Source organism: Eublepharis macularius, chromosome 15 (assembly GCF_028583425.1).
Source record: "Eublepharis macularius isolate TG4126 chromosome 15, MPM_Emac_v1.0, whole genome shotgun sequence".
In the NCBI taxonomy this organism is placed as follows: Eukaryota; Metazoa; Chordata; class Lepidosauria; order Squamata; family Eublepharidae; genus Eublepharis; species Eublepharis macularius.
Window position 1 is genome coordinate 42380243 of NC_072804.1, and position 25296 is coordinate 42405538.

A 25296-nucleotide genomic window follows, 5' to 3' on the forward strand; every position below is an offset into this window, starting at 1 on the left:
ACGTCAATAAACGTGAAGAGCCCTGCTAATTCAAATTAATGCATTTCCCCATATGTTGCCCCCCACCAATGCCTTAGGATTAGAGAGGGGCATGAAACAAAATACGAACCAAAGTTCATGACGAACCAGGCCAGTTCGTCATGGGGATAAACCATTCAAATCACTGCACAATTTGGCCTTTAACTAGACTTTGCAAAACCCCAATCAGATATTTCTTCAATAGTTACTCAAAACTTCTCAGTGGCTTTGAGCCAATGGTGGTTTCACAATTCAGGGGGTTAAAGGGGAACTTGTCTTGCCAAGGAAGTGCAATTCAGATGATTATTCTAAAATTATGCCTGTCCCTTTAAGAGGGTTACCAAAAAGGTGACTTTAAGTGGGAAAACTTCTCAGGGTTGAAAGAGCGCCAATATAGAAAGCCATTCAGAATGGAGAAGAGTTAACAGCCATGATCATCATATGAAAGCATTGAAATTCTCTAGTTAACACACTGGATGCTTCAAGACAACCCAAATACATGGAACAAATCAGAACAAACAGCTCCAATCCCTTCAAACGCTATTCTGTGGATAAACACAAGAGAGGCACTGATTAAGTAAAAGTCAATACCATCGAAAGTTTCTGGTATCCTGGGATAAGTTCAGGAGTAAATTAAGCTCTGGAATCTCTCCCTTAGCTTCAACAAAGAGACAATAAATTTTAGCCTGGAAGATAGGGAGACAATCTCTCAGCCTAATGGTAAAAACGTAATTATTTAGGATCTGGCAACAAATGGAACATTCATTATGTGGGATGAGTTCAACTGGAAGTCATGGACATCACCGGGCTCTCTTTACTTCCAGGTAACACATTCTGCCATGCAAGAAATTGAGCTGGGACAATAATTATGGCCACTCCACTTGCAAACAAAAGGGGGGAAACCCAGCAAGGAAAGGTGTGCCTTTGTTCCAAACATGTTCACATGACAAAGCAAATGAAGTGTTGCATTTCTCCATTGCTGGGCTTGCAGTCTGAAGAGCTGGGCTCAAATTTCTACTCAGCCCTGGATGAACCTGGGCTAGCCATTCATTCTCACCCTAACCGGCCTCACAAGGTTGTTGCAAGGCTAAAGTATGGAGGAGGAAGAAAATCATGCACGCCACCCCTGAATAATTTTGAAGAGGAGCAGGACACAAATATGAAGGAGAAAGACCAGTGGACTGGAGCAGAGGAGTGGGCAAAAAGAAGACAGCAATCTAGTTGTGGCCCACTGGCCAGCTCCCAGCAGCCTACTGGGATTTTTGCAAAGGACGCTGTACTCTTTACGCTCGCCAACACGAATGAACCCTTAGAATCACGTACCACAGATTAGGTAGAGTAGATTTTATATGAAGTGTATGTATATACGTTAAGTAAATCAATAAAATAAAGACTACCTTACAAGATGGAAGTTGGCTCACCTCTAGGCTAAATATCTAGGATTTGTTTTATCAGCTGTAAAATTTGCAGCTCAAATCATTTTCTTAGATGTTTGATACTGAGAGGTTTTATATTCAAATTTGACCTGTCAACTATAACAATGTATTTAACAGCTAACCCTGTGTGCATAGCAAAACTGGTGCAATGGGGCTAGCCACAGCTAACACCGAGTGTTCTGCAAACTTAAGAAGCCTCAAGGTTTGCAAAGAAAGAAAAAAAGAATCTTTAAAAAAAGAATGCCAGATGCTCCTCCCCCCAAGAAAAGTTAACGGCCTGCACAAATGCTGATGAAACAGAACAAACTACAGAGTTCAAAAAGCATATTGCTTACAGCAATCCAAAACAGTTTTATGTGCACTGCAGTGGTTAGGACCAGGAAGAGAAGCAGGAAGAGGTACGAGAAAGACTGGGAGGGGGTGCAGAGCCAAAGCCAGGATGGGGCAGGATGGAGGGGGGTTCCTACATGTATCCAGGGAAGGTCTCTCTCCTGTATTAAACTATGCAGAAGAAGTACAATTAGCCCTAGATCAAACGGATTTTGCAAAATTTGTTTACAGAACAGGGTTGGAAACAGACCTGGAGGGGGTGAAAATGTCCCATCCTTTTAATAAGAGACTTAATGTATGGAAATGAGCAGCTAAAGCTCTTCATGTCATGGAGGTAAACATCAGCACCTGATAGGCAACATCCCATTAAACCTGTGCTAAATGAACAGAGACATTTTTTCCTCCAGGCCTGCTGGCAAGCCTAAACAGGAAGGAAAGAAAAAAGGAAAAGATATAATTTGCTGGACAAGGGAAATCTGTGGAGGAACCTTGAGCAGAACAGTTATTGGAGACAGCCGAAACTGACAAGCTGACAGCGAAAAACACACTGAAGGAATGAACTTTAAGGGGAAAACAGATACAATACCTTAAACAACTCTAATCGGAAAAGAATACTTTCTGTATTCTTTAATACAGAGGTTTTGTATTGCTTGTTCTGAACACAAAACACTTCAATATCAATTCGTTTTGTGAAGTGATATTGAAAATGCGGAACTTATGTTTTTAGAAAAACGCAATTTCTGAATTCTATAAAAGATAAATTCACCCTCTTAAAACCTGATAGATTACACTAGCATCAACAATTTCATCTTAAACTGTACTGGCACTCGAACAAAGGCAGACGATCTATTTTTTTTATCTCAAAGGAGGTAGCTGTGTTACTTTGTTGCAGCGAAATAACCCATAGATCATCAACCCATGTTGAGCATCAATTTCACTGCTCATCAACTTCACGGGGTGCCCCCAAGTTATATCATTATGGGGGGAGGGGGAGAGAGAGAATTCCCTCTAGTCACTTTCTCCACCACGTGCTCAGTTTCATAAATTTCTATCATGTCCACCTTAGTCTTTTTTCTGTTGCTATCTTCCACCAGCAGGTGAAGACTTTTGTTTTGCTTGGCATTCCTTCAATGATATTCATTTTAAGCTCTGGGTTTAAATTCTTTTCAGGACGCATTTGTGTACTGATTTTAACGGCTTTTTAAAGATGAGACTTTATTTCGTTTTAATTTGTTAGCTGCCTCAATGACCCTATGGGGCCATAAAGAAACAAATATCCCAGGATCTCCAGTCTTTCCTCATAGGAAAGATACTCCAGCCCCTAAATCATTTTGTTTGGCCTCTTCCGGGCTTTTCCCAGTTCTACAATATCCTTTAAGATACAGTGAACAGAGCCATACACAGTATTCCGAATGAGATCGCAGCACCCGTATCTTGTGGTTGAGCAGCCGGAAAAGGGGCAAAATCCTTCCTAGACCTCTACTTGGCTTTCTTTGTCTTGGGCTATTTGGAGGTTGGCTCCAGTGCTTTCCCACAATGACCTCCAAGCTACACAGGCAAGGGGGCTGAAGTGAGGAGGTAGAACTGGACATCCTCCTCTTCCTCTACCAGTGTTTCTGCTAGCACAAGCACAAGGTTGGAATGCTCATCCTCAATACCATCTTGGCTTTTGGTCTCTGCAGACCCCACAAATTCCATCATCAGCTTTTGGAAGATCTTACGGGTTATTGGGGGAAGCGGACGGCAGGGAAGACCAGCAGCTTCTTCGTGGTGCATCCATGAAAACCATTTGGTTGTAAGGCTGGATATCTGGAGCTACAGCAGGTTCACAATTAAAGTATTTTCACAGGTGACACAGAAGTCATCCCATTAATATAATAGTATCCCACAACAACAAACACGCCTGCATTTTATGTACTCTCAACTGCTGCAGTTTCCTGCTTCTGCCACTTCCCATCCACCTTCCCAATGTAATCTTCCTTCAAGTGCAGACAGGCCATGCCCTCAGGTCAACATCGAGATGGTTTGCTTCCAAGTAACATAATTAATAGCCTGAGAGGGGCGAGTTCATAAGCAGCAGAAACTGTGCATCATTTGGTTAAATAAAAGTCTAAAATCTTCTTTCCCAATTAAAGAGAAGGTCGGGGGATGTGTCAATAAGTGTTTGGAAGAAGAGTCAGCCTGACACGATGCATCCACGTTTTCAAAACAGCCCTTGAAAAGAGCTCTCTTCTAAGCAAGAGATTCCTTACCAGAAGGGGCCACATGCCAGATGGGCTTTAGCTGTGGTCATCATGAGTCCCTGCAGAGGAAGGGCTGCAGAAGCCACCACAGCATGTCCACTGGTTAGAAGTGGGGGGAAATGTGACTGGGGGGGTCCATAAGATGACTGGGGGTGTGGGTGGGAAAGCCAAGAATCTTCCTACAGTAGAAAGCGCTGCTGTCGAATGGGTTCTGCCTGTGGACACGAAGGTGATGCCTCCTGAGCTCTTGCGGAACACCTGCTACTCTGAGGCAGCACAGGAAAAGACTGGGCCACTCTCTTTGGTTTAGGGAAGAGAAACTGTTTGGTTTCAGTTTCCAAAGAAAGGGTGGCATTTGCTCCCGCAAAGAGGTTACCAAACCTAGACACATCGGAACATCTATGGCAGGGCCACAAGCACACACCTATGACGCACCTGCCCAGACACTCGGCTGATAGAAAGCAATCCAAAGTTGCCTGCTTCTTTTACTGTTCCACTAGATTTTATCCCCAAAACTGAAGGCAGCAACAGGCACTAAGCAGCATACATGGGAACCACTTGGAGGATAATTGTTGTATATAAGGTACCCACAGGCAGCTAGGGCTTCCTACCAAAAGTGGGCCTAGCCCCAGCCATTTTCTTCTGCTTAACTTTGAGTAGCCTTTCATCTTTCCAAGAATGGCAAGGAAATATTTTAAGTGGCACAATTAGGAGTCTTGTTCAAAAGAACGCAATTTACATTTCCCGCAACACAGAACCTAAGAGACTCCGTCGCATGGCATTCTTCATGGAGGCACCTTTGGGACAACCGACAAGATCTCGTTATGCTAATTTCATTTACCAGAACAATGCCTGAATATTCGGATGGAATGTCCTAGTAGACTGAAGTGTTCTCCCACTGGTTTCTGGATGTTGCCATTTTTAACCCCATGTGTGATACCAAACTCAGCCCTTCACCCGAAGAAAACCACCAACAATGCAAAACACTCTCCTTACAAGAAAACTGCACAGGCAGGCCAGAAAGCTTTTCTCTGCTCTTCGAAGTAGTTACTTATGACGGTTCTCTTTAAAATAAATTGTGTATTTTTACACTGCAACGCGGGGGGAGGGACTCATTAACGTACTTCCTTGCATGTTGCTAAGGTAAACAGTGCCACACAAATGTCTTACATCACCAACAGCTTAGGTGAATGCAAAGATTACTTAGGGCATCCAAGACACACCATCATCTTAACACACAAAAGATAAAAACTGCTGCTTGCCACCCTCTTCTGTACTTTGCTGCTGCACAAGAATAAACTTCCAAGCAGCAAAAGTGGAATATTATGTCACCAGCACACAATACAGTATTTCAATTTATTGGGAAAATGTCAAAACATACATAGAAAGTTAATTCTGTTTAACTGGCGGAGCCCCACGGTTCTCAAACACAGGCTGTGCAAAGCTGTAATTGACGCTCCATCAGACAATACTGTTTTTCAAAAGCATGGCCTCACTTAAACTCATCAAATCATAGGGTTGGAAGGGACCTCCATGGTCATCTAGTCTAACCCCCTGCACAATATAGGAAATTCACAACTACCTCCCCATGCCTCCAGTGACCCCCGCTCCATGCCCAGAAGATGGCAAAACACCTCCAGGATCCCTAGCTGAACTGGCCTGGGGAATATTGCTACCTGACCCCAAGGTGGTGATTGGCATTAGCCTGGGCATGTAAGAAGGGGCTAAGAGAACTAAGCAACCATGTAACCCTTCCTGCCCTCCCTCTCATGATCTGCCTAGGTTCACTTGGTGTGCATTTTACAGGTCAGAGGTATGGCATTTTAGAGAGGCAGTCAATGCCCCACAAGAGGTGGAAGGGTAAGAGCTCTCAGCTCTCCCCAAACACAATATTGTGCCACATGTAAGGCATCCCAGGTGGACCACCCACCCCACCCCTATCAAGAAACAAAAGGAGCTTAAGATCTAGAGAAATTGTGATCTCAGCCTTAAACAACCTTAAGTTATGGTGTAGTGGTTAGAATCTTGGACTACAATCCAGGAGACCCAGGTTCAAATCCTCACTCCACCCTGGAAGCTCACTGGGTGACACTGGGCCAGTTGCAAACACTCAGCCTAACCAACTTTATGGGGTGGTTGTGAGGATAAAATGGAAGAGAGAACCATCTATGCTGCTCTGTATCCCCACTGGAGAGAAAGGCGAGATACATATGATGCAAGTAAATAAATAAGAAATAAAAATGCAAACTTCAGCCATTTGTCCTGCAGGATGTTTTAAGGGGAAAGGGTAAGAAAAGGATTGCAGGGGGGAAATATTAACCTGCCTTTGCACTAGCCTTTCACCCCTTTAGACAAAACCATGTACATAAAATATACATCCTAAAAAGAAATGCAAAAGCAGGCTCTTTCATTGCCAGTTCCCAGCCTTCCCGATTCACACACAGAGAAACAGATAGCAGAAGCTCGTCTCTTTTCGGTCCCCATAGACATAGTCAAGATAACCCATAAGTATTCCATTTCCCCATTTCTTTCCTTCCTTTGCAACAGACACTGGGGACTCTCAGAAAACGCACAGCACCTCAGGCCTTTCCTTTGGCTGTTGGGTACTTTAAAAAAGAAAACCATAAAGTCCGTCTGTAACGTGTGCTGCTTGCTAAGCGGAGAAATTTGCTCCGCATCTGTTTAAAGAAAAAGTTGCTGGCAGCCCTACTGGTCCAAAATCAAAATCCACACTTAGGACCGGTACAATCCCAAACACCTTTTGTCTACTTTGGAAGTGCCTGAACTTAGCCAAGAAGAATGTATCAACTAAAGGATAATCTTCTAATAAGGGACTGTGTGTTTGGGAATTCACCCACAACATGAGGTAAAACTACTCAATTTGGCTTTATTTCACTTTAGGCAACACATTAAATTTGCCTCCAAAATTGTTAATACAGTGACTATCAAGGAATTCATTTGCTTTCTGCCTTTTAAGAGAGATGTGTATCTTCCTGGGTGTCAAGAGAGATTAAAGGAAGATGGCTGGCCTTTGTAATTCCAATGGAGGAATATCAATTTTTCCTTTCTCATGCCCTAAAGGGCTAAAGTATAACATATGCTATATAAGTACAGTATATAAGCCACATCAAAGATGCCAATGTACATTAGTAGCCAGGCATTCAGCACCAAGATGCCATTAGAAAATGTCTTTAAAATCTCTCACTTCCCCATGTCCAATTTTTATTTTGTCACAGTTAGGCTGAGGAAGAGCTCTGGTGAACTCAAAAGCTCACTTATGTCATTGTAGCCGGTCCCAAATTACATGCATTGTGATTTGCTTTTGGTTTAAGAGAGGCTCTCTTTCACAGCAGCTGCAGAAAAGATGACTTTAAAGAATTTCTCTTGGGCATGAAACAGAATGGGGGTGGGGGGGACAAGGGCAGGAAAGGTATGGACCCCCACCAAACCGACACACATCTGAAGACTCTTCAAGGACTTCCTTTCATTTTGTAACCTAAAGATTAACAGCAGTGGCAAGCTCAAGAAAAAAGAAGCCACCACTCTGCTCTGCTGTTACATAGGTAAATTTTCACAGTGCCCCCTTCGAAAAAAAACCCTGGACAATACGTAACATTTTGGATGGGAGTCTCTCGCCCTGCTGTCCTGTGGGAAAGCACTTCTGTTTGAGGGCTGAGAGTTATCACAAAAGCGATGCAAATGAGACTCAGCTTTGCATAACTAGTTGCTGGCACTCACAGCTGGTGGAGACCCACTTCACTCGTTTGTCCGGTTCTGAAATATGTAACCACTTACCTGATGTTCAGCGTGAATGTTATCTCCGGTAGGCCACCGATGCTTGCTGTTGTTATAGCTGCCGCCGCCACTTCCACCTCCCCCAAGTTGCTCGCCGTGCTGCCTCTGGAAGAAGTAATCCACCATTGCGTCGTCCTGGGAGCGGCCTGCAACCCCTATAGATCCGGGAACAGGGCTGGAGTGTGTCCCCGCTGCAAGGGCTTGGTTTGCAGCTGGCTGTTGCGGAGCCTGGGACCCTGTTCCAGATGTCAAAACAACAGGCATGTTGGGGTTGGCTGGATCTTGACCGTGCTGTTTCAGGTGGGGGCTGAAGGAGTCCTGCCAGAGCACTGCTTTTCTCTTCAACACACACGCAACGCTCATTCCACCAACACCTGAGGGGAGACAGGTTCAAAAGGCTTAATGGGGCTCTCTTCACCACCACCCCACACCATACAATACATGCAGGAAAACCAGGTCAAGCCTTCCTGAAGTCAAATCTCACTCCGGTCACCAGACAAGACTCTAAATTCACCCCAGAAGTTCTTAACCGATGCGTGCTTCTTGACATCCAAATCTTGCCCACCTCCCCAATATCTGTATCCTCACACACGTTTAAATTAATAATAATAATAACTGCACTTATATACCACTCCTCTAGACAGATTAGTGCCTCAGAGTGGTGAACACTATCCCCACAATACAGCTGGGGAGCTGGGGCTGAGAGGAGTGGCTCACCCAAGGTCACCTACTGAGCTCATGGCAGTAATGGGATTTGAACCAGCAGAACATTTATTTGCAGCCCAACCACTTAACCATGCTAGCCAATGAGAATTCACATTAAGCCTAAGTTCAAGCCAGACGAGGTAGGCGAGGGAAAATATCCATAAGGACAAGAGCAATCTCACTGAATTGATCCAAAGATCCACCCAGTCCAACATCCTACCAACTGTAGGCAAAAAGAGCTGGGGTATCGGCTGGAGTGTCAATGAGGATCTGGGAGACTCAGGTTCAAATCCCCACCCTGTCACAAAAGCTCGCTGGGTGACCTTGGGCCAGTGACACACTCTCAGCCTACTCTACATCACAGGTTTGGTTGTGATGATAAAACGGAGAAGAGAATGATGTAAGCTACTTTGGGCTCCCCCGTAGAGAAAAGGAAGAGTATAAATGATACAGTAAGTGGTAATATATTGCTTCTGAAAAAATCATGGGAGTAAAGGCAACAGTTTCGCACACAATTCTGTCACACAGCTACTAGTGTTTAGAAGAAGCTACTGCCAAGAAAACGTCGTGATGCGACGTCCCCCCATGGGTCAGTAATGACTCGATGCTTGCACAGGGGACTACCTTTACCTTTTTACCTTTGAATATAGATTCCCTTTAGCTAATAACCATTGACAGATCTGCCTGCTATGAATACAACTTAGCCTTCTAACCTTGCAGAAGAAATGTTCATAAAATTATGCACTGGTGTAGTGTAATCCAGTTTTATAACCCCTGAACTTACAGTTCACCAAATACATTGGGTAACAGCCCCCCTCGCCCAAGCTGCATTATAAGGTAGAGGGGAAAGTTTTATAAACTTCTAATCAAATCCCTTAATCTTTTTTCTCCTAAATTTACATTTTTTCTACGTTGAAAACAACTTTCCTTCCTTGGAAACGTATCTTCCAAGGCCCTGACTGATATCTTCCCATCATTAGACATGCAGTGGATGCCATTACAAGACAGGGCCTTTTTAATAGTGGCTCCTAAGCAACTCATAAAACTCTTCTCAAGGAGCCTGAACTCCACCCCAAAATTATTTTTACACAGCAGGTTTTGCAAGGAACTTGGGATGACACCTATTAGCCTATCCTCTGACCTATTTTTGGCCTATTCCATTTCCTTGCTGCAACTGATTTTACTAGCTTTATTATTGTTGTTGTTGTTGTTATGGTTTTTACAGACCACCTTACAGGACATGAAGGCTGGAGAGGCAGGATACCAATATCTTTAATAAAAATAAGCACTTACACTCCCAACCCTACCAATGAGGGTCACCTAGCCACTGGCCAGAAGACGGCCTAGCATTCTGCCTCCTGCCCTGATCAATTTGAACATAAAACCCAGATCAAAAAGAACCTGCCAGTCCTTAGAGAGGCCAACAGAGAGGAAAATTCTGGTAAGATGACAGAAGAGTGCTTTTCCTATATACTTATAAAAAACATTAAATCACCTTGTGACTCAGCCGAGCCCAGGTATGGAGAAACAGAAGCACTGTTGCAAAGCTCAACTCACATCTTTCACAGCATGGCCTCCTAAACTACACAATATCCCAATCCAATCCACAAGTCAGTTGCTAATGATAGAGGAAGTGGTTAAGTTCAACACTTTGCTCATCTTCACTGCTTGGGGTCAAATTGCACATTATGCAGAAGATCCAAGACAAAAATCTCTCAACGTTTTTGTTTTATTCAGAATGACCCTCAAGTGGCTCTGAAATTGGCCGCAGCAGCAGTGCTGGGAGTGGAGTTCAACCCTTTCCCTTTATACCAGGGGGCTACAACCTATGACTCTAGAGCCAAATGTGGTTCAGTGGCTCATTCAAAAGAAAAGGTGTACTGGAGGAGTAGGTGGGGATGCAGGAATAATCAAGATGTGAAAGTACAGCAGGCAAAAGATTTTGATGGGACTAAAAGATTTCTTAGAGATGGACAGTTGCCAGGAATTCAAGTGTAAACCAGATTTATGGCAGTGCGCTAAAACAACAGCACAAGGTGCAATTGCATTTATGTGTATTTATGACTTTCTGAGACTTCGTGTGTGCCACTTCCTAAGAAAGGACTCACAACTACCAATGTTTGGGCTGCAGAACCTTTATGGATTATTAATCCATGAATCAATTACCAGTAACATTTTAAGTTGCACATTCTCAGTTATGCAAATTGACTTTCTTATACGAGATCTTTGTTGATCTGAATTTTGACATCGTTTGGCCCTTTAATTATAAAAGGCTGCAGACCCCTGAACTATACCTTCGTACCAACCTGTTTTCTCATCCACCCCTTTCCAAACTGGTAATTCTGCAAAAGAAAGGTATCTTATTGGGAGAACAATTTAGAGTGGCAAAGCAGCACCTGCCTGGTGGGAGGGGTATATAGCACAGCTGCTATGCTTGAACGTGGAGCCCAACACATAGATCAGCCCTCCATAACTCCCCTCCCTCTCCTGGTTCCCATTAGTCTGGGAGACTGGACTCTGTCTTGTTCTTAGAGTCTGCTGAAGTCCTACTCTATGATTCTACAAGCCGTTCTCATTATTTCCTACTCTTTTCAAATCCAGAGGAAGTCATACCTATGAAAACATTTACAGGTCAGAAAACGTTGATGGCAAAGAGTGTAATTCAATTACTGCTAAATTATTGTCATTTGCATTGTTAATGCTCTGTTAACAATACGAAACAATCAAAGACACAATGCAACTAAATATAACCTTAACTCTGATATTTCAAGGGATATTAGGAAATGTCACAGTATTTCAAAAATTTAATCATTTATTCTACGATTTCGCAAGGAACACCTGATGATGCCCTGCAGAACCCCAGGGTTCCAAAGAACCCTGGTTGGGAATCACAAGTTTATAGGGTAGTGTCAACCAAAACTACGCAAAAAATTTAACATGGCCTGTGTTCACTACAACCAGGAAAAGAAGGAACGTCTGTAATATGGTCCTGATCTTTCAGTGCATAGTTGGAGGAACATTCAGTTCACATATCCTAACTATGGTTCAGAATTATATGAATATGCCTTGCCCCCCTCTCCCTTCTGTGGCAAAACCATGGATTACCGCTTCATCTGAACTATCAAGCTGTAGCGTGTGGTTAACCTTTAAGCCAGAAATGGAAACGGCCATCCAACCGGCTTGAAGGGCAAGCACAAATCAGTTTGCCGTTTCACGCATCACAGCAAAGTATGGCCCTTGCCACAGAACAGGAAGGCAGGAAAGGAACTGCAATGTACAGGGAGGAAGCACATGAGCCCAAGGCTCACTCACAGGATGCCACGCCACACATGGCACCAATTTCAGAACACAGAGAAAAGTATCAGAAATTATCAGTCTGCACAGCTGAATACAGTTTACTTCAACAAGGGCATCCCTCTGGCTTTCAAGGAGATGTGATAAGTAATTAAGAGTAGTTAATTACTGCACCCGCCACTCCAAAGGGATCTTCAAGGCTGGGAAAAGTCTCCGCCTGACCACCCAGGAGAGGAACTGCCAAAACAGACTGTGCAGGGCTGGACGGGGCCAACAGCTCCAAATCAGCAGCTTCCTATGTGGAGCTACACCCTGGGGGCCAGTTGACTTAAAGAGTACATACTTCACTCTCCTCCACACATGATTACTCAGCATTTGATGACTTGCAGTGGAATGTGTAAATGGTTTCCACTGACCTCCATGCTAGACCTGGGCTGGGTTTATTCACATGCTAGACCTGGGATGGGTTCATTCACACATGCAAACCACTACTTGCATCTCCATTAGTAAAGTGCATGTACACAGAGCAGCTTAAATGAAAATTCATGAGAACTGAAACCCTTCTTCTGATCATCTTTGCTTGAAGGAGAGTCCTGATCTCCATCTAGCCAAAGTCCAGTAAGTGTGCTCAGGTGCGCAGCTTAAATCAATGTGTATTCCACAAAGGAATTTACACTGGTTGCAGATTGGTTAGCCATGTGACACAAATACCTCACTGTGCATAATTTTATAATAAAAATGAGAATAAACAGGAGTCTTTATTTAAAGAAAATTAGCTTTCTTCCAGTACCATAATTAAGTATGATGGAACATTGTTCTCTTTTTCGTTGTTAGCAAGAACAAGAAGCAACATCGACCGGCTTTTTCTTTGCTGTCTCTAATAAAAAAAAAAAACATTCACAGAAAACTAGAAGATAAACAGAAGCAACATTGGCATCTTTGCCTGCCTTCTTCCTATTAACAGAGCAAAACAAGTTTTATCATACTTTTGCGAAAAACCAAAAACACACTAAACACCACAGCTGAAATATATGAAAGTATATTTGGAAAGGAGCTTGCAATTACCACTTTAAAGAAAATAAAACAAAGATGAAAACATGACTGCACACGGAGAATCATGAACCTCTCTAGCTCTCAGCTTTATTTTAATACCTGCTGAACAAAAGCCCTCCAGTAATTCCATATGACTGAATTGTGTAAGTTTAACAAAGCACTTCGATACTTCAACCTGAAAACATTCCATTTTTTTTTGAGATCTTAAAAGTGGAGAGTTATGAAGCTCTTCATTCAAGACTTCAAAGGGGAAGGGGGAAAAGGTGATTACAAGAACACAAAATTTACCTTCTGAACTGCACTAGAATAGCCTGGTCTGCTTTTGGGACAGGGATTAGAGAATGGAGATACACAGACATCGACTTCATCAACAACAAACATGCACCATGTCAGATTAAAATTAATCCACACAGACCAATCAGTTATTGCTTTAGCTGATTAACCATCAACATTTTTTTAAAAAAAATCACTGTAATAACCAATCTACAGATACCAGGTGTACATTTATTTACTTCATTTGTACCCTGCCTTTCTCCCCAATAGAGAACCATTGCTCTCCTCTCCGCCATTTTATCTCCACAACAACCCCATTATGTAGGTTAGGCTGAGTATGTGTGACTGCACCAAGGTCCCCCAGCAACATGGAGGAGCAAGTGGGATGCTAGAAAAAGCAATATATGAAGGGAATGGCAGGCAAAGATTTTTATGGAACTAAAAGTCTTCTTAAAGATGCTTTGCAAAAAGCTAAGTGGCAAGAAGTGAACAGTCATCAGGAATCCAACCAGGAACAGTGTGCAGATTTATACCCGTGTGCTAAACCATTCACACATGGTCCTCTTGTGTATATTTATTCCTTACTGCAAGACCTCTGTGTGACACTTCTTAAGAGAGGATTCCCAATTACCTGTTTTTGGCCTACAGAGCCTTTATGGATCTACAGTGTCAATTATCAGAATTACTTCAGCTATTCACTTGCAGTTACAAAAATGGGTTCTCTTATACTTGCTGTTTTTGTTGATCCCTCCCTCTGAACTTTGAGGTAATTTGGCTCTTTAATTGTAAAAGGTTGCAGGCCCCCTATTCTAATATGGCAGCTTAGCCAGGCATACCCCACCTCATCACCATCACCTTCTAAATTCAGTGACCATAGTTTGGGTATGACACGTTTGTCTCTGGTTCAGCTATATCCCTAGCTAAGCTCTCCAGTTCGTTCCAGTTATTTTTGAGCTTCTTAGAGAAATGTTTGCAAACCTTCACAGTTATGTATCCCTCCTTGCCACCACTGCACTACACTTTCACCCAAGACATTAATGACTAGACTGAAAAACACCGCAGCCACAGAACCTCTGCAGAAAGCCTCCTTGGCAGCTCTTCTCCGACTGAAGTTTCTCTACTCATTGCTGTTCCAGGTGTGCTTTTGCATCCACTTGTGTGCCCAGCCCAAGAGTAGCTCTTTCCTTTCCTTATTCCTCATGTTTCCTTAGGAGGATGTGATGCAAGGCTAGCATCCTGGTCCCCAAATTAGCTCATCTCAAGAGCCCCTCCCCCTTATTATGCATCCCAGCCACATCTGCCAAGCCATGACACAGGCAAAGGGCTCTTTAAGCCCCTACCTCTTCATAGCAATAAAGGCTTTGCCAGAGACCTTCAGCTTGTGAGAAACAATGCAAAGCTAACAACAACAACAACAACAACTGCATTTATATTCCTCTCTTGTAGACAGATTAGTGCCCACTCAGAGCAGAGAACAAGGTCAGTGTTGTTATTATCCCCACAATAAAGCTGGGGAGCTGGGGCTGAGAGGAGTGGCTTGCCCAAGGCCACCTGCTAAGCTCATGGCAGTGGTGGGATCTGAACCAGCAGTGTTCATTCACAGCCCAACCACTTAACCACGATGCTACAGCAGCTCTCTAAAGGGAAGATTCTAGAGCCCATCACACTGGGAAGGAGAGGGTTAATGAGACCTCTGCCTACATTTCCACTTGCAGGGAACAAGTCAAGGGGTACAGCCCATGTTGTTGGCCTTCAGCCCTTGCGTAGTTGAAAACATAGCCCCCTACAAATAGCTGCTAAGAGCATCCCTTCCGTGACCAACTCCCGTTGACTAAATCAGTTACTGTTAGAGGGGAAGGAAATCACCTTGCTGCAAATCACCTCTGCGGTCCTTTTCCCACTGCTCAAGAACCACGTCAACGGCAGCAGCTTCTCAGCTGCAGAGAGAGTTGTCCATAGGTGAGCAGTTAAGGAAGTTTTAATGAAGTGTTTGAGAATCGCCTCCCATGGGCCACAAACAACTTGTACTGGCTAAGCATAGGCTACTAAAAATTGTTATGGGTTTATATGCAAGGCACATTTTGAGAAGTTTCAAGTTTGCCAGTTTTTGTGGGGCTTAATTTGTAATGTTTTGAATTACAACTGGATTCTCAATTGACTGGGAACGCCGAGCAAATACAACAGTCTAAATGTGGAGCTAGTATGGGATCATGTCAGTCAAAGTAGGACCAGGGACCCAGGTTCGAATCCTCATTTACTATAAGCCCTACTTTAAGATCAAGAGCCATTCACGCACAGTCTGCCTCACAAGATTGCCCAGAAAACAAAATTGGGGGGGGGGGGGTGCGCATACAAATGCATGCTACCGGACCTCCTTGGGAAGAATGGTAGGATAACGTAAATAAATAATCATGGCAAGGGACTCAGCCACTAGTAACCAAGTGAGAGTGACACACGCCAATCCCACCGGGCTGCTTAAATTCTTAAAGTGTTTCAATTGGACATAATGAAAACAGCATACCAGATTCATCAGCAAGTAACTGACTGGTGTAGGCTTTTGTACAAGCAGAGAGAAGAATCTTATTGGCCACGCTCTGAAGTCAGTCATTAAAACAGAAAATTACAGCAGAAGCAAATGACTGGAGTGACACTGGAAAATTCCAAGCCACTTCCTCATGTGCTTCCCAAAAAATGTGACGTTGGCATCCGGGAATCTGAGGTGTATTTTTCACGTACTACTTAAAGCACTGTGTGTAACATGCTACGTCCAGATTAGAGTCTGGAAAAGGATCTGTACATGCCTTGGCAGCTCCCTGTCTGCCCAGCCCACTCCCTTTGAAGCGGAAGTTTACAGCACCGGTTCAGTTGGTGTACAGACAAGGCCTTCTAGAGTAGAGTAGAATTTCACCACTGCTTCTAAAGAAGGTAATCATCAACTATACTGATTCTGCTCCCTTGGGGAACTACCACTTCCTCTTCAAAATACCAGTAAGTGTAAGGTACTTTAGTGCGGCCACCTATCAGGAAACAGTATGAGTAAAGTCAGGTGGACCATCTGTAAACTGCAGCCTCGCACATGGATGATTTAATCTTGATAATCCTGAAGGCAGAGGGTCCACCACCACAGGAAGTTTAAATACTTTTACAACACCTCTATGCAAACAGATGACTTCCATATCGAATATTCCTAAGCAATTTTTTGGACACCAGATTTATCCTCTTGTCCACACCTGATGAAACCGAGGCAAGATCCTTCTCAGTAACATTACCACATCATCCCTTACCTGTGTACTTGGAAGTAACAGAAGGGTCTCTATTATGATGCCCCGCAAGTGGAAGGCATTAGAAAGCAAGGTGCTACTCCAGCCAGATGTCCGCCCACACAGCTGTGGGGTGGCAGAATCCCCAAAGTGGCTCTTGGAAAACCTGGATGAACAGAAAATCTTTGCACCTCTGAGTCACGACCACGGCTCAATCCCCACGTTTGGCCTGGTAAGCCATTTGTACTTTTCCAGTGACATTCTAAGCAGAGTTACTCCAGTCTAAGCCCACTGAAACCAATAGGCTTAGACTGGAGTACCTCTGCTTAGGATTTCGCTGTTAGTTTTCTGAGGCAAGTTACAAAAACAAAATTACATATATTTATTATACAGCAGATTTATTTACTCCTGGATGTGTCTGGCTTATCACAATAATACACTGACCACTGACGAAGGCCTTTTAGGGGCTGAAACGCGTATGGTCCATTTGTTTTTAGGTAGTCCATCAAGTGTTTATGAGATACTATTTATTTGGATGTAATTGTTATTGGTCATTGGGCAATCCATCTTTGTGTATGAAATATTACAGCTGTGTATGTACTTACTTGCGGTCTGATATTCAGACTTTTATCCTTTTAAAAATTTTAATTGTTGTTTTTGTGTACACTCTATAATAAACATACGTAATTTTGTTATACTTTTGTAGTTCTAGCTTGACCCTCTCATCCTACTCATTTTTCTGGGTTGAGTTCGCCCCCCTTTCCCCCCCTTCATTTTACGTTACAAAAACAACCTGCCTCCCATCCGCCATTGTGAAAGGAGAAGCCATAAACAAACTTTATATCCACCTTAGGAAAAAAAGAGAGATAAAAATCTCACATTGGAGTTATTGTTGCTATTGATTCGTCAAAAAAAGTGTCCTATGTACATTGTGTGTAACTTTCTTTGTTTATGTATATCCTAAACAGGCTTTCCATGAGCTTAGATCGATTTAATAACCTAGATATAATGCAAAGTAAGAAAAATTGTTTTTACAAGGCTCAAACATTTGGAAACAATTAAATGTTTTACTGCTATGGGGGAAATGGACCCCCATTCCTCCCATATTCATTTTTTAAGCCACCAGAAATGATCTTTCCTATTGTTTGTCAAGTCTGAGGCCTACAAACGCTAAGGCCTCAATCGAAAACACAGCTGAGGAAGTTGATGCTTGCTGGCCTTAAGGAATGCATGGATTGTGGCCTAGGACCTCCTTGAATACTCAGAGAAGTCCCACTATAAACAAGTGAGAGGCTTAAACCATACACTCATGTGTTTGTTTAGACATCACCTGCCATGGGCAGAAAAAAAGAGTTGCAATCGAACTTTTCTCAAAATGTGCACTTCAGAGAGTTCACACCATAACAAAAGGCGTAGGAGCCACCTCATTCCCTTCGGAAACTTTGTTTCATTTTGGAACCGATTAATCTGACAACAAGAGCTCTGACTCTTGAAAGCTCATATCCTAGAAATCTGGCTGATCTTTAAGGTGCTACGGGACCCGAATCTTACTCTTTAACTACAGACCAACACGGCTACCCACCTGAAACCACCTCTCAAGCCAACTCACTCAGAAGCCGAAATGGCAAAGGAGGCCTTAAGAAGACAACACCGCTCTCTTCCCAATCAAAATACAAAATTGTCAAATACGTAACAAGGCGAAAAAGCAAGAAAAACAGAAGTCTGAAAAATAGAAGTCTTCTTCTCCCCTCCTGTTCCTTCAAAGGCACAATGTGGCTCCAAAAATGGGAAGGGGGGGACACACCAAACAAAACAAAAAACCACAACACATCAACTCAACTACAAAGAGCAATGGGGGGGGGGGGATTAACTCATTGCCCACCAGACCAGAGAATCTAACACACCACACATCCTCACAAGCTGCACTTAACACCCCACCTCCGCCTCGTCCATGCAAAGTTAAAGTCACGTACACGGTTCCCTACAGCGCCCCCCACACACACTTTCAATCCTATTGATCCTTCGACACCCCCCCCCCGGTTCCCCTGACTTTCTTTCCATGCTCCCCTCATTCCCTTCCAACCCCATTCAGGTTGCTCAAGTCCCACTGGGCTCCATGAATGCAGCCCCCCGCCCCCAGGAACCAAACCCCCACTGCTCAGCTGCTTTTATACAGGGTTATTTCCTAGCCCAAGTGGATCCCCCCACCCACCCCCGCTTCTCCCCCAAAAGGAATCAAACCAGGGGATCCTGAGGGGGGGGGGGAGAGAAGGCTTTCTTGGGCAGGCTGATAGTTTCCAAGAGATGGGGAGGGAGGGGGCGGGAGAGGAAGAGTCTTCATCCCCCCCCCTCCCTGGAACAACAATAGAGGCCTCTTAGCAAACATTGGACCAGGAACCCAGCGCGAGGAGAGACGCCTCGGCGGCCAGAGCCCGCCCAAGGGCTGCCTTCGGAGGGGCCTTGCCGCTCCTGCCTCAGTCCTGGCCCCAATACGGCTCGACCGTCGGGTCGGCGGGGGTCCCGGCCGGCGTTTGGGCCCCCTCCGGGGCGGATACTCACGGGCGGAACGGTCGGATGAAGACGGATCTCGGCGCCCCCCCTCCCCCCCGGCCTCTCGCTCTGCCTGCCGCTCCCCCTGTCTTTCACTCCGACAACATGGCGGCCCACTGGGGACTGGGCCGCCGCGATGCATCCTGGGAAAGGGAGGCTCGGCCAGCCCAGGCGGCGGCGGCGGCTGCCTGGTTGCTGCTGCTTCTGCCGCCGCTGGCTGGGCGCTGAACTCGGAAGGCTCCAGAGCTTGGCCGGCTGGCGGGGCCTGTCTGCAGCCTTGGGGGGCTTCAGGCAGCGTGCAAGAATTTATTGTTAGATTAGTTTAAGCATTTGTTTTAGTGCTTTGTTTTTAATTTGAGATTTTTAAAAATTCCGTACTGGATTTATGCTGGTTTTGCATCTTCAAATTGACATTCACGTGTATTGAAATAGCTTTTGAAACTTGACTGCACTGACCAGTGCAATCCAAAACAGAGTTACCCAGGTATAAATCTATTTATTTCAATAGGCATAGACTGGAATAACTCTGTTTAGGATTGCGCTGTGTGCAACCCACCACCACTGGCTGCAAGTTGAGGGAGCTTGCCCGGCTGAGGGTCTTTTCTGCAGCCTGGGGTGCTTTGGGAGTGTGCAAGAATTTTACTTTCGTTTAAGAACATATTATTAGATTAAGTTTAAGAAATTACTTGTTTTAGGTTTTATTTGTTTATTTATTTAAGTTTTTTTAAACTGCATTGGATTTCTGCTGGTTTTAAATCTGCAAATTTGCAAGCATATTATACCCTATTACATATGCGCTGAAATGTCTTCGAAATTGACTGTACACTATGCAATCCACCACTGAACTCAGAGGGCTCCAGAGCTTGCCCGGCTGGGGTGTCTTTTCTGTAGCCTGGGTTGCTTTGAGGAGTGTGCAAGAATTTTATTTTTTTAAATTTAAAATTATTATTTATTTTAAGAATGTGTGGCTTTTTAACTTTTATTAAGAATTTTTAAAAGTAGGCAGCTGTGTTGGACCATAGCAAAATCCTCTCTCCCCAAAATATTCACTAAAGTCCATGTTACTTATCTTATGAAAGGAGCTCTGACTCTTGAAAGCTCATACTCTGAAAATCTAGCTGGTCTTTAAGGCTTTACTGGGCCCAAATCTTGGCCTTCTACTACAGACCAACATGGCTACCCACCTGGCGTTATTTATTTATCCAATTATAGTCTGCCTTCCTCACTGAGACCCAAGGTGGATCACATAGCACAAATCAACACAACATAATCTTTACATAATATATATAATGATTTATAATAATAAATCTTTGCCAATTTATTATTTATTTTTATTTATTAAATTTACAGTCCGCCCTCCCCATGGACGGGCTCACGGTGGATTACGACATACAGATTAAAACACATTGATAAAATGGTACATCAAATAATGATTAAAGCCAGATTTAACAGCATAAAAACAAACTCTGCACTACGTCCCAGGTTCACTTCACCCTTCCCTGCCAACCACAAGGGAAGAGAGGGGTGGAGACGTGAGTTGATGCGAGATTAGCCACCCTTCCTACATGGGGCAGATGACTCAATATAGCCCCCCACTAATAGGAGACAGGCAGGGAGGCCAATCGGTGGATCTGAGTACTGGCCTCAACCAAATGCCTGGTGGAACATCTCTGTCTTACAGGCCCGCCGGAAGGACACAAGGTCTTGGCGGGCCCGAGTATCCTCCAACAGAGAGTTCCACCAGGTTGGGGCCAGGACTGAAAATGCCCCGGCCCTGGTTGAGGCCAGTCGAGCCTCCCTAGGGCCAGGGACCACCAGTAGGTGTTTTCCTGCTGATCTAAGCACTCTCCAGGGTACATATGAGGAGAGGCGGTCCCTCAGGCCTGCTGGTCCCAGTCCGTTTAGGGCTTTATAAATTGAGACCAAAACCTTGAACCTGATCCGGAACTCCACGGGGAGCCAGTACAGCTGCTGCAAGGTTGGAGTCACATGTGTCCCGTACAGTGTACCCACCAGGACATGTGCAGCAGCATTCTGGACCCGCTGCAACTTCCGGGTCAGAACCAAGGCAAGCCCTGCGCAGAGCGAGTTACAGTAGTCTAATCTGGAGGTGACCGTTGCATGGATCACCGTAGTTAGGTCATGGGCTGAAAGATAAGGGGCAAGTTGCCTGGCCTGCCGAAAGTGAAAAAAGGCAGACTGGGCAACTGCTGTGACCTGGGCCTCCATTGATAAGGAGGAGTCCAGTGTCACACCAAGACTCTTGACCGCAGGTACGGGCACATTTTGCATTTGCATTTAGATACCCTATTGTATTGTTCGTCGAAATGTCTTTGACTGTTCTGACTCACACTATGTGAGTCTCAGGGAGAAAGGTGGACTATAAACAACAATAACAACAACAATAAATAGCTGGGACATTGGTTGACCAAAATACAGTATGAGCAACAGCTGGGATATTCAAAGAACAGATATAATACAGTATGGTGGCAGAAAATTTGAAAACAAGCATCAATCCAAACACAGAGCTTTTACCAACCCAAATGAACACACATTCTGTGCAAGCTTCTGAGCTCTCCAGAACGCTTCACTGGAAAGCTTGCACAGTGTTTTGGCTCTGGGAGACCCAAACGCAAATCCTGACCCTGACATGGATGGCTTGTAACATTTAACCAGTATGATGTAATGGTTAGAGTGTCAGACTAGGATCTTGGTGACCATAGTTCAAATCCTTGCGCCGCTATGGAAGCTTGCTGGAGTCCTTGGGCTAGTCACACTCTCAGACTAACCTCCCTCACAGGGTTGTTGTGAGGATAAAACAGAAGGGAAGAAGGAAGTTGTTAAACAGTTTGGAGTTCCCATTGGGAAGAAAAGCAGAGTATAAATCATAATAAATAAAAGGTATTACATAACAACAAGAAGAACATTCGATTTATATAGTGCCCTTCTGTACAACTTAACACCCACTCAGAGCAGCTTACAAAGTATGTTATTATTATCCCCACAACAATCACCCTGTGCAGTGGGTGAGGCTGAGAGAGCTCTGAGAGATGTGACTGACCCAAGGTCACCCATCCGGCTTCAAGCAGAGAAGTGGGGAATCTAACTCAGTTCTCCAGATTAGAGAACCATACACCATACTGGTGTAGTGGTTGCAAATATAAACAAAACAGAGATTTATATTTGCAATGCATATAAAGCAGTTTTACACATCAAATAAACATGCATTTTAACCACTGCAAATGCAGGTTGTGGCAGGGAGAACAAGGCTGACTTCTCAGCCACAAAAGCCCAGAGCCATAGGCTCTCTGCATATCAAGGCTTCGTAATTTTTTGTTTGTTTGTTTTAACATTCCTGCCTGTTCAATAGCTCGAGCAGGTGTACCTTGGGGAGGAGGTTTGCTTTGTGTTAGTCTGGAAGCTGTTGGCAATAGTATAGCAGCTCTGCAAGATATAGGAGTTGGCAACACCTCAAGACTTGAAGTAATTAAAGCCAGGCCAGCTTGTCGAAAGAAAAAAGCTGGCAACTATTCTGCCTCTCCAAAAAGCCCTGAAGTACTTGTGGGAGCACAGCTTCAGGTTGCCAACCCTGTTGGGAAATTCCTGGAGATTCAGGGGTGAGGCCTGGGGAGGGACCTTAGTGGTGTATAATACCATAGATTCCACCCTCTAGAGCAGCCATTTTCTCCAAAGCAATGGCTCTCTGCCATCTAGAGATCAGTTGTAATTCAAGGAGATCTCCAGGCCTCATCTGGAGGTTGGCATTGCTAGCACTGCAACAGAAAAGAGTCAAGGACACCACCAAAAAAGCCCAAATGATGTTCAGCTACAAAAGAATAAAGTTGGCAATGCTGCTTCCCACTGCCAGAAGTCTTGAAAGATGTGAGAATGCTGCAAAATTATTCAGGAAGGTTTTCTTCTCAGATTATAGGGCTCTGAAAAATGCCTTAGTAACAAACAGGGACTATAGACTAGGCTGGTGCAGATATGCTCCTACTGGGTAGTGGCAACATTGCTAATAAATGTCATATTAATACACCCTGACCTGGATAGCCCAGGAGAGCCTGATCTCATCAGCAGCTAAGCAGGGTTGGCCTTGGTTAGTCACTGGATGGGAGACCTCCAACGAAGGCCAGGGTTGCAGAGGCAGTCAACGCAAACCACCTCTCTTAGTCTCTTGCCATGAAAACCCCACCAGCTGTTGTCATAAATCAACTGCGACTTGAGGGCAGGATTTCATCAGTTACCCTTTATTTTAGAAAGGTTTCATCTCTGCATATGGCTTTGTGCTCGTTTTCTAATTTTCTATCACCATCCCCTATTGTATCTGTTCCTTGACCGTCCTAACTGCAGATCATATGGTATGTAAGACCTAAGCCCTGCGCCTAAAATGCTGAATTTTAATATTTATGTCAGCCATTTGAGAAATTTCATTGCACATGGAATAATGTTTTAAATGTTTATTTATAATGTTTTTATTGTTTTAAACTGCATGTTATAAATTGTATGTTGTTACACCGCCATGAGCCTGTCCGACGGGGAGGGCGGTCTGGAAATGTAATGTAATAAATAAATTATAAATAAATTATATTTTGCTCAGCGAATGTCCTTGCTGTTGATGATAATGTATAGATTTGCACTAAGTAGTCCACCTTGGGTCTCAGGGAGAAAGGGAGACTACAAATTAATAAAAGAAAAACTCCTGAAGTTTGGAGACACAGGAACCCAGCCTCAAGAAAAGGTTGGCACCGCTTTGGAGGCCGGAGAATATTATTTTTAGCGTGAGTGGCCCTCCTCCATTACCTGGAGAACTTCCTACCTGGCTAGATTGCTCTTTTCCCCTTCCCCCTAACTAAACATACACCCAGATAGCAACCACCACCACAGTCGTGCTTCACACCACCCGAGAGGATTCTGACCTTCGACAAAAGCTGCTGCTGCTCCCCAACCGGCTGCCAGCCGCCTGCCTCCAGCGTGCCCCATTTGCACTTCTGACACGTGTCTCGCTCCTCCGGAAGCCACGTGCAGACGTTGCTTCTTCTAAACCTTCCGGGAAGCTGCCTTGGAAACCGGCTTGACCTGTTCTTTCCCCTGCATTCCTCAAAGACGTTCGGCCGGTTTGCATGCTCGGCGACAGGCAACCCACAGGATCCATTTCCGCAAATGGGTTGCATTCACACGCAACGCCCTTCTACAGCAAACGCTCAACTTCTAGCTAATTGCACGCCACGCCCTCTTTTGAAGATCGCCACGTGAGGAGCTCTTACTTGGGAGTAAGCCTCAAGAAACTCAATGGGATTTCCCTCTGCCTAAAATTGCTGAAAATTGGACCGGATGTTTTTTTCCTGTTAATAGATCTTTACAAACGCTACCGAGTTGACAATGGGATCTTTCCCAAGGGGAAAGAATGTATTAATTTCCGTATCTAAATTATTTCTGCCCCATGTTAGGGTTGCCAACAGCCTGGAGAAAAAATGATCTGCCCCTTTAAGAGGAGCTTCATGGGTTGATGTTATGCCGTGGCATGAGAAGCGTCCAGCGCTCCTCTCGTTTAAGTCTCTATTGAAGGGAGAGGACTCTTTTCTCCAGGCTGGTTGGCAACCCTATTTCCTCCCTGCCACGTAACCCTGAAGATTTTTTGCAAACAAAAATTAAATCATGTTATAGCAAAGTGATTGGCCCTATCGCAAAGAAATCACATCCACTTATTTCTGGATTAACATCTACCTGGAAACCGAGTTTTACAAAACTAGCGTCACAAATTGCAATAGAGGCTTTGCGTTTATTTAATTCAAATCTTCGGCTGCTACAAACGCAAGCGCGCATACCGAGGTCGTCTTTCAAGTCCAAGTGAATATACACAACAGACTGCAACTCCCAGCATGCCTGGCTTTCCCCCGTATCCGTAATATGCTACCCCCTGTGAATTCTGGGACTTGTAGTTTCTCCGGTTATACGTTGCTATTAAAGGAACAGTCAACATGAAATCTGAACTTCAGTAAGAGAAAGCATAAAAACAAAGATCTCTCTCCTCCTCCACCCTCCTCCCGGAAATTAAACAATTGTTAGAAAGGATTTTGGTCTGATTTTCCTCTAACAATTAAAAAAACACTATTTTTTTAGAAATTACCTTTTCTTCTTGAATGAAAGACCAGAGGGATAACCCGCAAAATTCCATAGTGGAGTTATGTTTATACATGCCTGAGAAAAAGTTGTTGGTTACTGTTTGCATTTTTTTTTCATTCTGTGTGCTTTTTAAACTTGTGCACGTTTTAATCTTTCATCTGTGCATTTTTTCATTTATGACTTTCATTATGATTAAAAATCTGGTAATTGGAT

The 25296-nt window shown here is 44.1% G+C and overlaps 1 protein-coding gene across 3 annotated transcripts in view; it reads right to left on the minus strand.

The window, feature by feature from the left end:
- The window catches only part of PUM1 (pumilio RNA binding family member 1), a 62591-nt gene extending 43537 nt beyond the window's left edge, over nt 1-19054 (minus strand). For 2 of the 3 annotated variants that reach the window (XM_054998826.1, XM_054998825.1), the window contains exons 1-2: nt 18967-19031; nt 7823-8196 (exon numbers count right to left, since the gene is read on the minus strand). In XM_054998826.1, coding sequence (XP_054854801.1) covers nt 7823-8185 — 363 coding nt within the window. In that variant the 5' untranslated portion in view covers nt 8186-8196; nt 18967-19031. Of the gene's footprint in view, nt 1-7822; nt 8197-18966 lie in introns of all 3 variants that reach the window. The other variant, XM_054998824.1, reaches the window with a different exon arrangement.
- Nucleotides 19055-25296: the final 6242 nt, after the last annotated feature.